The following is a 16,394-nucleotide window of genomic DNA, read 5'->3' on the forward strand; positions in this document are numbered from 1 at the left end:
TGGATTTGACAGTTGAGTATGGTAATAAAAGAAGAGTGGTGTGTTTAAACATTGTATTGCAAGTTCTTATTATTCAGTAAAATATTTACAAAACGGTACCCATAAAAGCACGTATACAATTCGTATCATCTAATCAAGGCAAACCAGTGTTACATACTAAAAATGACTTATTAATTCCGCATTCCATATATGTGATAATACTAATTAATAAACACACTATATACATACATTTATCTTTTAACATAGAATTTCTCATGAAGATAAAAATTTTAACAATTTCTCAGTCTGATGATTCCATCATTAAACTTTACAACCCTTAAATGATTAATACACGTATTTGTAGAAAAAAATAGAAGGATAATGAATTATTTACATTTAACGTAAAACTCCCACCCTTTGTACGAAACATGCGATGGATTTGTAGAAATTAAGGGCATGGATAAAACTTTTGTTTCTTCTCATCGTGATTTGAATGAATTCTACAGTTACATGATCAGCCGTAGTTCGAAAAGTTTTATCGACACTCAATTCCGTATAAATCGGGACTATTTACAAGCATGTACGTGAATTAAGTTATCAGTCTTACGGCTCTCAAGGGGGGTAGGTACGCATGCGAAAAATTCACGCATCAGAAAATCTCACTATATATGTATAAACTATATATGTACATATACGATTATATATTGTGCTCGAAATAACGATCAAGGGTACGAAAGGCATTAAATTCTCACTGGACAGCGAATGCCAGAAATGGAACGACGCTTAACTTCATCCGACAACAATAAAGCACACCGAATTCAATCAAGCCCAATTTAAACCGATTGGATCTTTGCTCGTACCATTTTTGACATTGACTGTACACTTTCCTTACGACTACTTCACAATTGATAGTTCACATCGCATACAATAAAAATAAGACAAAGGTCAATTTGCTCACTCAATGAGTAGTATATAATAAAAATAATCGACGCAACATCTATTGTAAGAATTATTGCAAATCTGGAAACGTGCGAGTTCCATGAATATTTGTCTCGTATAGTAGATTAATTATATTATCGCGCGTTACGGATAGACTGAACAAGATATTAATTAATCAGTTATTACGTGTATAAGAGTCAAGAGCTATTCAATCAATCCGTAACGATGATTCACACGCTGCTTTACGAAAAGTAATAACACTAGTCTATTATATTAATTGTAAAATTCTACTCTTGTAGATAACGAAAAATAATAGTTCTCTTTGTATCGCAGTCCACACGGAAGATAAACGTAATAGTGTCCGATATTCTTATCGATTATTGCTAGTAAATTGACGTTGTTTGTATTAATTTATTAAGAAGACCTGTATATTAGCTGTTCATTTTTCGTCTCTCACTGTGAAGTTAAATTTCCAATTGGTATCAGCTTTTCGAATTGATGAGCATTTATCGTCGCTGCTTATCGCGCTGCTTTTTTCATTATATGAAATAATTGTATCGGTGAATGAGTGATCTTAGCGTAAGTGGAGCGTGTAAGGTTGATTATTAGCTGTTATTTTTATGATTATGAAAAAGTGCAAAAGAAAAGACATCGTCAAACCATCCGTAATCTCATACTTTTTCATATTTCGTGTGATAAATTCTCTCGTTTTCTATATTCGTTCTCAGTGTAACGACTAATCTGAAAAAGATTTCGAGTAACGATGTAAATAATTTTCTGAAAAAAAAATCAATAACAAAATAATCAATGTAAAGTATTATACAACAATTTTTAAAATCCAGTATAAAAATAATTTGATTAACAAAGAAGAACACTATCCGTACGTACATATTGCTCGTTAAGTTAAATTTGAATGGAAGCTGCTGCTGATTAGTACGAAATGTATCTTTTTTCAAGGAACCATGTACGAATATCTCGTGCAAAACACGTTTGATAAAAATATTTACAAAGTCGTTAGGAACTATATTAATTGAGAGTATCTGCGATAGTTAATTGGTAAAAAGACAAATCTCTATTACAAAACACATTACGCACCGAATATGTAATTCTATCAGTCTATTTGTGTATAATTATGCTTCTATCTGAACCGCTGAAAGGTCAATTTTTTTTAATTTCATTCTATAGTACAAATATAACTTAACCACGTGTATTAATAAAAAATCTGCAATATGACCGTATTGAAAAATTCTGTATGTTCGACAGGGCATGAATCGACGAATTGGACCACCGAAGACACGAGTTCCTGAAGAAGCTCTCCATCTGGAAGAGATCTAGTGCCCTTGGAAAGAAAGATGAGGAAGAGTGCGACGAATATTAAGTTTTCATCTTTGGGATTTCAGCCTGTTGATAGGGCAATCCATCGTTTCACAGTCGAATCCCTGAAAACAAGACCTCGATTTCCTCAGCAAGTTGATTGGTCGCTACTATAATAGGCAACAAAACGAGATTTCTCTTTCTTGGTCGAAAAAAGGAAAGCCAGCATGCATTTTTCTCCCATGCCAAAGGTTGCCTCGTGCACTGCTGAGATTGGTGCATTTCAAACAAGAAGCGTGATAAGTTGAAATATTTCTCTGCGAGCATATTTTTCATTGATAATGCAGATTTCGTATGTACAGAGACTCGACTTTGGTAGATTTCACACTTTGCTGGATGGTTTGCGTTTCGTTCTTTTCCAGCTTTACTCTAACGATAGGCAGCTAACGTTAAAGCTGATAAATTCAATAATGCTTCATACACACAAGCTAATATTAGATAACGATTAATTACAATGAAATTGCGATAAACTGAACAAGCTACCAGTAGTATAAGTATAGACTAAATGGGTATATATGTATATAAATGTATATACTAAGTTATCGATGTACAGTTGTAGTTGATGAACTTAGCAATATTCTGATCTCAAGTACAATTGTATTACAAACTATTTCAATATCGATTCGATAAGACGTGCTGTGCTTCCAGTGCGATATAGTAGTATTAGTGCAGCGCAAGTTAATTGAAAAGTAATAAGTTTCTTTAAAGTTAATGTGCTTAATCGTGTCAAGATAATAAGAGCTTTAAGAAACTTCTTCATTAAAAGTATAGATAGAGCACGAGAAAAGCAATAATTAGCACCGTTACGAAATTATCATAGATATTTTTAGTGGTTCGTTACGATAAGGACAGTTTTTCGCTCGCTGTTGTAGGAAACAAATATTGTGCCGTCGTTCATTGAACACTTCTGCCCATAATCAATTTGCAGTTTTGCACTGCTTTCTCGACACTGTATCATGAGCGAGGCTCGTAGGTGTTTTCACGTTGACTCTCCACGAAGAATTTCTTTTCTCGAGACACCTACGAGGTCTCGCGTAAAACATGTATAAAGCAAAGCAGCTGTGCAACGAGCAGAATTGTCCACGAACCGCTAAATTTAGCGAATGTATATGCCTTTCGGTCTGGCCTTATGTACAATCTTTGACTCGTCGGGCATAAATCAACTGTGCAAATACGTAACTCGAGTTTCTCCATTTTGCCACTAGTGATGCCCAAAACTTCTCGATTTCGAGAGTCTCGTCTCAGTCTCATCTCAGTCTCGTCTCATTTTTGAGACGAGCCTAAGACGAGATAACTTAATTTATTTATGAAATAAGCCAGTACATTATTTTCATCTCGTCTCGAATTCTCGCTATTTCAGTTTCTCAAATATTTAACCATTTGAAAATTCCAACTATAATTTTGAACATTTATTGTGCACGTTATAACGAAAAAAGCAAGCGTAATTACGCTGCAGTGACATTGTGTTATGCCAAACATTTGATTAAATCTATTCATTTGAATAAAATAGACAAAATAATTTAAAAATGATATTTTTGTCGTGTTTAAGTCGATTGTCGCAAAAACTTGATGTGAATGATGAATTCGGTTACCTGCCAGATTAAAGTTCAGCGGAAAAGTTACACCGAAAATGCTGCTGAACTTTCATTAATAAAATTCATAATAACTTGTCGATCACTGATACTCTAGTTAATATGATAGATTTCGATATCTTAATTGGCGAAGTGGAACTAGAGCAGTCACTCTAGAGGTCAAAACAGATCCCCCCCTCGGAATCCTAAGTCCGTATAACTATATAGACTTGTTGGTCATAGTAGGGAATTTATTTAGACACAGACTGTCGTCACTGGGTGGAGTTGCAGTTGGTGGAGAGTAGGCTATGAGAGTGAGAGAGAAATATTTTATGCTAGACGGGGGAGAGGTGTATTAAAGGGATTCGTTTTGAGACCGGTAAACTGGTAAAACGTTAGAAAGAATCTAAGGAATACAATTACTTATATTGTGACTAAATTTTGAAAAGCGGAAGGCAAACGAAAACAACACAGTGATTCGGAAGAGGACATATTAAGCTCTTTTACTGATCACTCTATTAAATCTACTAATTATCAACTGAACAAAAATCTAGAAGTAATTTCAATGAATATTTTAATATTAATACATCTTTAAAAAACAAAGAAGCCACTTGTAAAGTTTGTCCAAATTAAAAAAAAAATAAATAAATTAGCAGCGGTAACACACACATACAAGTGGATTAAAAAAATATTTAAAAAATAACGACTGTAAAAAATTTGAGAAGTTATTTCCAATTGAAGGTAGACATACCTCTAACTGTTCAAAAGTGAAAATATCAGATGTTTTCAGGAAATTTTAAGGTAAATATTTATAGCATAAGATATGCGCAACATAATTATTAATGTTTCTCTTTTACCATAATAAAAGAATATCTTCGTATGTCCCTTTATTTCCACAAAGTATTCATAGCTAATGCGTAATGTATAGAAATTTAATTAACAATTTGACAGGGATAGAGAGAGAGAGGGAGAGAGAGAGCGTTTGTTAAAAATAGTGGGTTTTGCAATGAGGGAAATATTTTGAAAAACAATTCCAAATAAACATTTTATGGAGAGTGGTTTATTGATTATGCAGCTAAATTAAAGTTGCAGAAAAAGACTGTCAGTTTCGTCTGTTTTCAATAAACTTGCAATGTTCTCGCTAACTGGCGAAATTCTAAAAATTATCAGCAAAATGTACAATAACGAATGTAGATAATATTTTTAATTTTCGGTTTCGAGTTATTCTATATGGTTCATCCCACAGCAATCACCGATCTCACGGAGCAAAAAATTTTTAATTTTATTGAAAATAATTTATTTTTTAAGATTTATCGAAGAAAAATGCTTATTGCGTCTAAATTTTACAAGCTTATCATTAATCCTTAAAAAAAGCAATGAACTTTTTAAAATAATGTATTTCTAACGATTCTGAGTTTTCATACGCTTCTTATAACCTTTTAAATAACAAGGATATTCTAAATATTTCAGAAATCGGAATAAATCTTGCAATTTCACAAATTTATATCTTTTTTAACGCGGTTAATTAAAACTATAAATATTTACATACAAGCCCCTTTCGACATGTGCGAAACAATAACAAATTTGCAAGAAAGTTAAATATTATTAGGTCCGAGAAGTCGGTAGCTTGACGTGGAATGCCACATATGTATGAATAATTTTGACAAATATATTTATGAACAATTTTTTTAGGCAAAGTTAACGAAGGAAGAAACAGACTATTTAATTGTGAACTGGATTGTCAAGAAAAATGTACTGTTTAACTTTTTGAACGGTGAAGAAACTCAAAATTGTTTGAAAAATAGCACCTGGAGTTGTTATACCTAAAAGGACACAGTTAAAACGAATGACAATTTCAAGATTTAATGTATTACAAAAAAAGTTATGAACATATTAACAAATAACATTTCTAAGCTATATTTTACAGAAGATAGCTGGACAGCAATTAATGGGAAATGTTATTATGGCATAAACGTTCACTTTATAGACAATAATTGGAAGTAGCAAGCAACTACGCTTCACTCATGCTTCCTCATGATAGTCATACAGGCATAGATATTGCCACAATTTTTTACAAGTGTCTTGAAGAAAATAAAATTCAAGGAATAACTTTAGATATATAATGCTTAAACTAATACCGCTTTTATAAACAGCCTTAAATTTTTTGTTCCTGACTTAAATGTTGAAGATTGTCATTTTAGATGTTTTGGGCATACTATAAACATAGCAGTACAGATTTTGCTGGAAAATTAAATCTAGAATCAGAATATGACGATGATTCATACGACGATAGTAATAAAGCCGTAACTTTTGAGTCTGAAAACCGTTAAAATACTATTTGTAAAATTAGAAGTATTTTTTCAAAAATAAGAAGATCAGAGCATGCAACTTTGAATTAAATATATGCTTGCTTGCGAGGCTTCTGATAAATGCCATTTTCTTCCATTTATTTTAGATGTTCTAACCCGTTGGAATTCAACTAGCAATATGCTAGAAGTTGCTTTAAAAAATAAAGCAGGTTTGGATATGGTTTATAAAATATTTTCAATTACAAGAATATTGCATTTATGAAGAAGAATGGTTGCTTTTAGAGGAAGCGAATAAATCTCTTTTAAATTTAAAAATATTAACAACAAAATTAGAAGTTGAAAATAAAATAACATTACCATCTGTTATTATCTCATTAAATATTTTATTCAACGAATGAGCAAATAAAGTATTTAAATGGGATAATAAACCGGAGAAAAATCGTTCCAATGAAAAATTAATAATTGCATTCTAAGCTGCAAGAGTTAAGATTTTAAAATATACTATAAAAAATTGAAATAGATATATACAGTTATCCTAATTTTATATCCACGCTATAAGCTAGAGGGTTTTAATGTAACAAAATAGGGAAAAGAATTGTACTCTGAATCTCTGATCAAATTTGAAAATATTTACAATAATTATTATAAAATGGTAATAGGCCAACAGGTTAAACAAACATATATGAATATAGGAAGTAACGCTGTTGGAAAAGAAGAGGCATTTCTAATAAACTTTCACAAACTATATAAAAGAGACTGGTCACAAAATGATTGGAAGTACGAACTTGAAAAATATTATAGTATGCTATGAGGCGATAAAAATTTGAACATTTTGAATTAGTCGAAATACCACAGTACAGTGTTCTATATTCTGAGCTTAATGGCAAAAGTGCAATTCAAGCAACTTCTGTGCCTGCAAAAAGATTGTTTTCTCGGGCGGCTTTAATTATTCGCAAGTATAGAAATCGGTTGAATAACGAATCTGCAAGATATCTTTTATGCCTGAACTATCGGGTAACAAATAAAGCGTTATGTTAAAATTGTATTCGTGTGTATGTAAAAAATTAGAAAGAGTAAATTTCGTTTAATAAATTTTATAATATATATTATATTTTAAATTAAATAAACAACTTTATAAGATACTATAATTTTGTAAAATTTCATATTATGCACAATTTATATTACATATCAGTAGTTATGGAAATTAAAATTGAGAGCGAGACAAATATTCGAGTCAAGAAGTAAAATTTCTACACGAGACTAAGACGAGACTTGACTCATGTCGTTACGAGGCAAGAGGAGATTTTTATAGTTTATCGTTTCATTGGTCTCGTGGGCATCACTATTTGCCACGAAAGCTTTGAAGATGTAAGCTCAAAGTGTACGTTACACACTTCCATGAAAGCCCAGAGGGGGAAGTGAGAATAAAAAGTTGAGTCGAGTGGGAGAGACGAAGCAAAAGAAGATGGATAGAGAGAAAAACAGAAGAAGAAGAAGAAAGAGGTGGGTAGGGGAGGGGGGGGGGGCGGGGTAAGAAAAAGGAGGAGAGGGAAGAGAAATGTGAAGCTAAAAGGATTTGCCCTTCAGAAGGGAGGAAAAACTTATCTTTGCCGACTTCTGCGGGACAAGATCCGAGACAGAGAATTACGGGAGAAGGAAGACAATCATTGGTAGTAAGATGACCGACGATTTTCTCGCTTATGCTGAATTAACTGGATGGAGGGACTCTCGAAATGCACTGGAGACTCCGCCGAGTGGCAAAACAACCGCCTGGGCTGCTTCGCTTCCATCGATGGCACTTTGCTCCCGTGTGATCTGCAAAAAAAATTCACTCTTAATTTTTCTCATCAATCAGACAGTTCAAGAAGAGATTAAACGATGCTGATAAATTTCAATTAAGCGAAACGTCTGTTTATTTTACTCTCTAGTTTTTTCAACTGGCTATTGCTGACCAATTGTAAAAAAATATTCCTTATCGAATTACCAGTGGAGTTTGCGTGTGTGAAACTTTGAGACTCTCGATAAGCTCATTTGCGATTGTGTATTTGCGAGTGTAGTGGTGGTCGAGGCGTGGTAGAAGCCGGTCTTCGTAATACCACAGCGCACACCACGCCATACCGTGTAATGCATCGCGAGCACCGTAAAACTTTAAGACGTCTAGACGCGTGGGTCGAACAGGGTAGTGTCTGGGTTCTCGATTACCTCGAGACACATGTAGCCCACCTCTTTTCCATTTTTACACCTCGTCCTCCGTGTAAAACATGTCAGGACTGATACCAGTTTGCCCCCGAGCTAAAGCCAACTTTCATTCGTCTCAATAAAGTCCTTCGACTCCGAGAAATTCTCTCTAAATTTCCATAAAGCACGATGTAACTCGGAAGATTAATAACGTTGGAAGGGATACAAGGGGTTACAAAAACTATCTCAAATTGATTTTATAAACTCTCGGCGAATGAGTTTCAGCTATACAAGGTCGAAAAATCGTTCCTATGGGGATTTTACTTGTTCGAAAAAAAGATCAAACAGACGTATACTGTGTAAGGTTAAATTAAAATACATCAGGGCTGATAACGATTTTCTTCCCAAGGATAGCTAACTTTTATTCGTCTCGTTAAAGTCCTTAGACTCGAAGTAATTTTCTCTCCATTTCCTTAAAGCACGATGCAACTTCGAGTATTAACTTTAGAAAGGACAAGAGGAGTTTAAATCGAACTACTAATTGATTTTAGAATCTCTTAATGACTGTATGTTATATCGTATAAGGTCAAAAAGATGTGTACTCTCTAAAGTAAAATTAAAACATGTCAGGACTGATATCAGCTTTCTCCCAAGATATAGAACCAACTTTCATTCGTTTCGATAAAGTTTTTAGATTCGAAAAAATGTTCTCTCCAATTCTATAAAGCACGATGTATATAAGTTGAAATATTAATATTATTAAGGACACGCGAAGTTAGAAAAGAACTTAAGACTGATTGTACAGCTTCTTAACAGCTACATGTGTACTGCATAGGATGAAAAAAATGCATTCTCTTTTAGTTTATAATTAAACTATCTTAGGACTAATATCAATGTTCCATCAAGATAAAATCAACTTCCATTTGTCTCAATAAAGTCCTTAGACTGGAAGAAATTCTCTCTCCGTTCTTATGTATCACGATGGGACTTTGTATGTTAAGTTAAAACATGTTATGCGAGCACTGATACCAGTTTTCCTTTGGAAGGGAAGCCAAGTTCCATTCGTTTTAATAAAGTCCTTCGACTGGAAGATATTCTTTCTCGGTTATCACGAAACAAGATTCAACGTTAAATGTGAGGAAGTGGTTGAAAAAGTAACTTGTTAATTCCTCATTGACCAAGTTTAATAATTGTCAGGAGGGATCAGAGATGAATGGTTGTTGTTGGCATAGCAGCTAGTTCAGAGTAATTTGAGCAACAAAAGGCCACCGTTTGAACACGTCAAATATATCTATTGAAGAACGCGTCGCGATATTACTGTAGCAGTTTATAAATCCAGAGGAGAAAGAGAGGCGTCTCTGTGGTGATAACGACCCCAAGTTAAGGCGATTAACCATGGCAAGAGTCTCTTCGATCGAGCTCGTATCGAGGCGAATTGTTATTTATGTAGAAAGAAAGTTTAAAGACACGGGAAAAAAGTCTCTCCCGCATGAAGAACGTACTCGATAAACCGTACAGAGAAACAAAGAAGATGTCTCAGAGAAAAGGTGCGAGGCCACTGATAAGGAACTCGAGTCAAAATGTAGTTCTTTTTTAATAAGATAAAAATCGAGTGGGTTGATGCGTTCAATCCGATAAACTAGACTAAATTTTTATAACGATTCAGTCGTGTGAGTTTATAGCATTAAGATTTCCGGTTGATCTACGTTAGAACTTTATTGGTTTGGGGAACTGAGGGGGAGTTATGGCTAAAGTAATATTTACCCTCAAATCGGTGCGATTGCATACCCATTGATGAATGTCCGCAGTATAAAAATCATTAATCCAATTTTCCAATGTGTCGACATCGCAAAGTCCTTTTGGAAGAAACTGGTGGTTCTGCATTGACACTATCACCAAACACCGTTCTCTAACAGCATCTTTAAACTGAAGGAACACTGGCACCAGACTCTATTTTTGCAGAAAATACACGCTAGTCGTAATATCACATGATTTTCACATAGTTCCCTCACAAAGGTCAACATTATTACATTGCACAGTCTGCGCGTTATTTCGTATTATGTAATGGTCCTTGGTCAACAGTTATACTATACATAGTTCTGTACTGGATGGTTCATAAAGAAATCTATATTGTCGTAGAGTGTGAGAGTTCTAACTAGTCTTAATCAATCGACAGTGAATCAGATAAGTATTTCGTATATCGTCATATGGAAATCTTCCAAATGGGTAAGCCCTTCGGAAAAGGATTTTAACATTTCAACGCCAATCACTGCTGTTTCTTGTCCTCGTTATCGTTGGTGCTTTCGCATCTTCGTTGGTTCCTCCTTCATGGTCCCTCTCGCTAAGAGTGTGAGAGCTCTTACTAGTCTTAATGCATGGACAGTGAATCAGATAAGTATCTGTGTAAATCTCTCTTTCTATATATATATACATATATATATATATATATATATATATATATATGGAATATTTGAAATCCATAAGCCCTCTTCAAAAGGAGTTTTATACGTTCACGCCAACCACAGAGAAACGCGAGTACACACTGTCGTTTTTCTTGCTCCTCGAGTATATCTAGGTATATAGGTGCTTTCGCATCCTCGTTGATTCCTCCTTGCCGATGGTCCCTCTCGGTGGCATCAGTCGACTCTCTCCTCTCGTCGTTTCGTGTTCCACTTTAAGAGGTTTCAGCGAATCCTGCGTGATCGACGTTTTAACGATTTCCAAGAAAAGTGTGAAGGTGTTCGGGGCAAGTGGACGTAGCGGATTCGGGCATCACCAGTAAGGAGCGTCGTTCGCCAGATGCTGCCAGGAGGCGAACTCGCTCCACGCCGGTAAATTTGCTTTGGTAGCATCCGTAACACGGCCAGTATCTTCGTAGATGCCCTTCGACGGCCCATCCACGTTATTCTTGTCCAGCTTTGCCGTTTCCACCGTCGACGTCAACAGCTCGCATCTTTTCGCTGGGGCTCGGGACTGGAAGACGAACCCTTAATTAACGGCTTAGATTAATATTGTGCAACTCTGTTTATATTATAATATCTATATAAAGCAATTAACGAGTGCCCACATGGAGAACCAATGGGGAAGAAGCGAAACGTCTCAGCTTGAAAAAGCTTGAATGGAGGATTTATGGTTATATATATATATATATATATATATGTATGTATATGTATATACATGAGTATAATAAGGTTTTTGCTTTACTACTTTCGGTCAAGGTGCTGTTGGCTCGGTTCAGGACCTACCGCATACGTGTCCGACTATGAATAGGAATGTAGCAAGGTCCCGCAGACGTGCATGTAGCTTTCAAATGAAAATTCTCTTAGCGCAACAGCTCGTCTACTATAAATAGCACAAGACCAACGCGAGGCAGCTGGTTCGCGCAAAAGCTTAGGATTCTGTTAAGCGAAAGCACAGGGAGAGAGAGAGACACATTGCTGGCTCTGCGTCCAGCCAGGAATAAAATATTCTTTTATCAATTACCTCTGGTCTCTTGGTAACGACGTAATTGTTGCCATCGTTGTTGTCCCAGAACTCCTGCCCGTCGGTTTTGAATCTAACGCAGAATTCGATCTTGTTCGAGTTCACTGGGAGGTTCAGTCTGAAACGGAAGGTGTCGTAGAGAATGAGGACCGGTGAGCCTGGTTGCTCGACGTAGCTGCAGGTCACGTCCTCGTGAGTCTGCCAGGAGTCGCTGCTGGTCCTCACAGCCACCTCCTTGTTGTAAGCGAGATTACGGACCTTGATGGTACCAACGAGACTCTGCTCCGGTTCCCGGAGGATCACGTTCTCCAAGCTGACGTTCTCCTGGTCCAATTTGTGGCGGAAGGCCAGGTAGTCGCTGGCTGGCTGAGGGAAGGTCAACTGCCAAGGTGGTGGAGCATCCTCGGCTACCTCCGCAGGCTCGCTGCTGTTCTCCTTCTCCACTTTCGTGCGGAGTACCGTGCCCCTCACTACTCCTGCCAGATAACCCGAGGTCCATAATGGAGGAACGTTGCTCGGCTCCGACATGACGCGTACCTGAAATCCACAATATTAACCGTTACAATCTTTTCTTCAGCTTCTTTCGCCATCAATCGAGCACTCTTAATAACCAATGAGTATATCAAACTTTCGTATATACTGACTTCATTCTCATCGATATAACAAAACTTTATTCATTTGCATTCTTCTTCGTTAAAATAACGATTGACAAAAATATTGTAATTTTCGTGTAAAGTTGGTCATTATATCGATGATAATCTTATGTAAAATAGATAAATCTGTATTCGTACTGTAATTTGGATGTAGTGTTCGTCCTTGAAATGAGAAACCGTATTTTTTTCTTCAATGAGAGTTAATTCGTTGTTTGGACGAAGGGCAGTTTTGCTCGTGAGTTTCGTTCATTTAATTCTTTTTTTTTGTATGTGGTTAGTTTTCTTTTAAAGAGTCCATCGTACCTGAGTGAGTGGTCGACCACGATCATCGGCAAAGACAACCCTCTTCTTCTGTCTATTTCCATCGTTGCTGTTGCGTAAGCTGTCCAAGGCCAATGACCCCGTGGAAAGGCACGGTCTTATTCTCGGTGGCACCGATCTGGTAGCAATCGGTGCTCCGGTCACCACCAGAGGCGAATACAGCAGGGAACTATAGACCGGAGGGCTGTGCCCCAGAAGTAGTTCGGCCGGCATTGCTATGGAACACATTTAGATCTGAAAGTACAAGACAAATTTCAACGTTAAAACCTGAAGAGTCCTTTCCTATGCGTTTATACTTAAAATAAGGATCGTTCGACCACCAAATGGTAGCTTCATTGTTAAAAGATGTATACATAGCATACTAGTTTTATTCATCAACCTCCGGGATCCATTTTACAATATACGTAGCGTACCATCAACGACGAGTTATTTTCATCCACGATCGTTCGATTTCATTGGACGAACACAGTGTGGCGCCACGCGATGCTAATTACAATTTTAATGACGCTTTAACGTTTTTGCATAATCTCGGCAATTGAAATTCGCAGGATTGTCGATGACTCGTAAAAAAGAAGGATTATGCAAACGATCGCGATAGTCAGGAGCTCTGTAGAATTTCGGGGATACAGCTTCGTGCTCGAGGAATGTTTTATCACGTGATTGGTTCGTGCTCGTAAAAAAAGGCAGATATTTTCGCGTGCTCTTCAGATTATAATTTACGTACATGCGCTCTACACCTGGATATATCGAAGACTCTCGACTCGTGTATCTTATCGGTGCAGAAGAAATAATAAAAAATACGAGAATGAGAGAGAGAGAGAGAGAGAGAGAGAGAAACATCTTGAGAACGGAAACGCATATTTTTATTTAACAACTCGCGGCTCTATCTATTTTTAATTTTACACTCCCGGCCTCAAAGCACTGTATTTTTATTCGCGAAACTTCACACTGAGCTTTGGACAATTCTTACGTAAATGTTTGCATGAAATTTTAATTATTCTCGTACGTCGAGAGGAATGTAATTATTGTCGAGGACAAGGTTTGACTTTTCGAAGGCTACGTAACGTTAATCGATTACCAGGGACGATAAGTTTTTGATGTATACATATATATAAGCAAAGAAATTATCTGGATCACAACACTTGACAGGATAGCTCGAACAAGGTGACGTAGAAATCTTATCTAGGTCAGTATCGCTCCAATCTAGAGGAGATCTTGAGAGATCAAAGCTACAGTCTCACGATTAAGAAACGTTTTACTATGATTCTCCATCATCCATCGGTTCGCCCATCGACATCTAGCGAGAGAGCTATCAGCCTTTGCCATCTGGCGGAGCTTTGAGGAACTAACTAGAGCCAGTCATCAATATCAAAGTTTTTCTCCTTTGACTCGCTGGCCAAATGGAAAAAACAACCATTTAGATCTTGCTATTATACACTGACAGCTTAATCGTAGCTGTGATTCAATGCAATTTGTTGCTATGTTATTTAATCGGTAAAAATTGCCGAGTAATTCCACCGTGCAAATTGACCAGTAATTTTATGACTTTGGGGGAGCCCAGTACAGAAATAGAACTCATCAGCTCTCTTCCTGACCTCCGAGCAGTTAACAAACCAGATCCGATGGTTACCAGACCAGAACCAGACGCGTAAGACAACCGCAAAAATTCAGATTAAAACGAGACACACGTACCATTGTGGCAAGCTTCTTAAACTCTGCAGTTTCGCGTACTTGAAAATTTTGTCGATAAGCGTTTATCGTTTGCTTAAAATTCTCTCTCTTCTTTTCAAGACGAGAAAAAAATACATAACAGGTTTTTTTCGCGATGGGGAAAATGCTATTCTGGCAATACGCTAGTGCGAAGAAGTATCGAGATAAACGTCCCAGGAACATTCGCGGAATGTCAACGAGGCGATGATCGTTAATGGAATCAGATTTGCGTGCTTGACAATTTTGTAGATAAGTTTTTATCGTTAACTTAAACATCTTCTGTTTTTGTTTTCTTTGGCCGGGAAAAAATACCGAAATTATTTTTGTGACGCATGAAAATGGTTGTTTTGGAAGGCGATGGTGGACAGAAATCTGCAGATAAACGTCCCAGGAACATTCGCGGAACATCAGCGAGCGGAGGATATGGTTAATGGATTTAACCAGTGATGCAATTTATTTGCATAAACGAACATCCTTGGCAGATGGCCAATTGTATTGTGTGCACCAAATTCGAAGGAGAGCAAAGCCATGCAAAAGAGCTGAGATCCATGCTAAGTCCACTTCAAGAACAACGTGATATTCAGGGATGACGTATGGTCAGCTGCTAATTTCAATACGATTCACGTTTGACTTTTTTCTTCTTTCGGTAGCAAATAACGAGCACACGCACACAATTGCACGATGAATATCAATATTGAGAATGTATCGTACCACCTCGTATCTGGCATGAGACGTTTCGCGGTAAATGTCAGAGGATGTTACGCGAATTAAGATAAGAATATAACGTTGAACTCTCGAAATAAAGTTGATCCAAGGGAAACGACACGTTCGTCGTGGATGAATCGAGGAGTAAAAGCGACATTTTCCATTTTGCACATAGATACTAAGAAGAATCGTTTTCAAAACTTAAAAAATTTCTTTGACTTTGCAAAGTACATAGGAAGAACACTCACTGTTATACAGTTTATCTTTTCAAATCCTTTTCCTTGATCGAACAAACTTACGAATAACGAACGTTTCACAGTAACGAAAATGGCAAGTTGAGATAAATTTTATCCAAAAATGTGTAAAAATGTCTATATATAATATAATTTATTCCTCTACTCTTCACTTATTCGAAACTCGACGAATAAAAGTCACTGAAGTCACTGCGGAAACAAACTAACTTCACTCTGTTCGCGTTTGACAATATTCCGGTGGAGTTGGCCGGGAATCGCAAGTATTCTGGACGGTGCAAGACTGAGGAGTACCAAGTGTCGTTCGGTTGACGGCGACTTTAACGACGTGGCGCACGTGACAGTGATGATCTGGGGCAATATTACGGAAGAGATGGAGATAAATTTCTGAGATTACGTATACATGCAGTGCGAAGGCGGAAATGCATGACACGTGTATCAATAATATTGACAGAGATCTTCTGGTTGAAACTTAGGGTCGAGGTCAGGAAGCGGAAGATTCGTGGCGACGTCGAAGCGACATCTTCAAGGACAATCGAGTCTGTTTCGTCTCCCGTTGAAAAGAGAGAAGAGAGCTTATCTAGCATTTTTCTCATCTTTTCTTTCTCGCGGATTCTCAAACGACCATTGGCTGCTTCCTCTCGTCCCCACCCCCGTACTTAGTTCTTCCCGTTGATCTTCGTCGATCGCGATATTTTTGCTGGGCGGGATTATTAATTTATCGTCCCTCGGGTCAAAGCCTGTAACCGAGGGTCGTCCAGAAAAACTTTCCTATTATATCAGACCAATCGTCATGCCTCTTTTACATCGGATTCGGAATTTTCCGATTCCGACGTTCACCCAAACTGATTCACAAATAGCGTCTGCTAATCCCAATTCGATCTCGTTGTTTCTTCCTCTTTTATTACTTTTTTTTCTCTT

At 36.9% G+C, this 16,394-nt stretch overlaps 1 protein-coding gene across 4 annotated transcripts in view; it reads right to left on the reverse strand.

Annotated features, from left to right (window-relative positions):
* Positions 1–39: 39 nt before the first annotated feature.
* Positions 40–16,394, reverse strand: part of LOC136772939 (protein phosphatase 1 regulatory subunit 3C-like) — a 28,941-nt gene continuing 12,586 nt past the window's right edge. For 2 of the 4 annotated variants that reach the window (XM_066726200.1, XM_066726201.1), the window contains exons 2-5: positions 12,790–13,041; positions 11,834–12,370; positions 10,115–11,323; positions 40–7,987 (exon numbers count right to left, since the gene is read on the reverse strand). In XM_066726200.1, the coding sequence (XP_066582297.1) occupies positions 11,123–11,323; positions 11,834–12,370; positions 12,790–13,035 (984 nt within the window). In that variant the 5' untranslated portion in view covers positions 13,036–13,041 and the 3' untranslated portion in view covers positions 40–7,987; positions 10,115–11,122. Of the gene's footprint in view, positions 7,988–10,114; positions 11,338–11,833; positions 12,371–12,789; positions 13,042–15,470; positions 15,756–16,394 lie in introns of those variants that run through there. The other 2 variants (XM_066726202.1, XM_066726203.1) reach the window with 2 other exon arrangements.

The sequence above is a fragment of the Prorops nasuta genome, unplaced genomic scaffold (assembly GCF_024137725.1).
Source record: "Prorops nasuta isolate Cenicafe-Biocafe unplaced genomic scaffold, Cenicafe_Pnas_1.2 PNAS00004, whole genome shotgun sequence".
NCBI classification, from domain to species: Eukaryota; Metazoa; Arthropoda; class Insecta; order Hymenoptera; family Bethylidae; genus Prorops; species Prorops nasuta.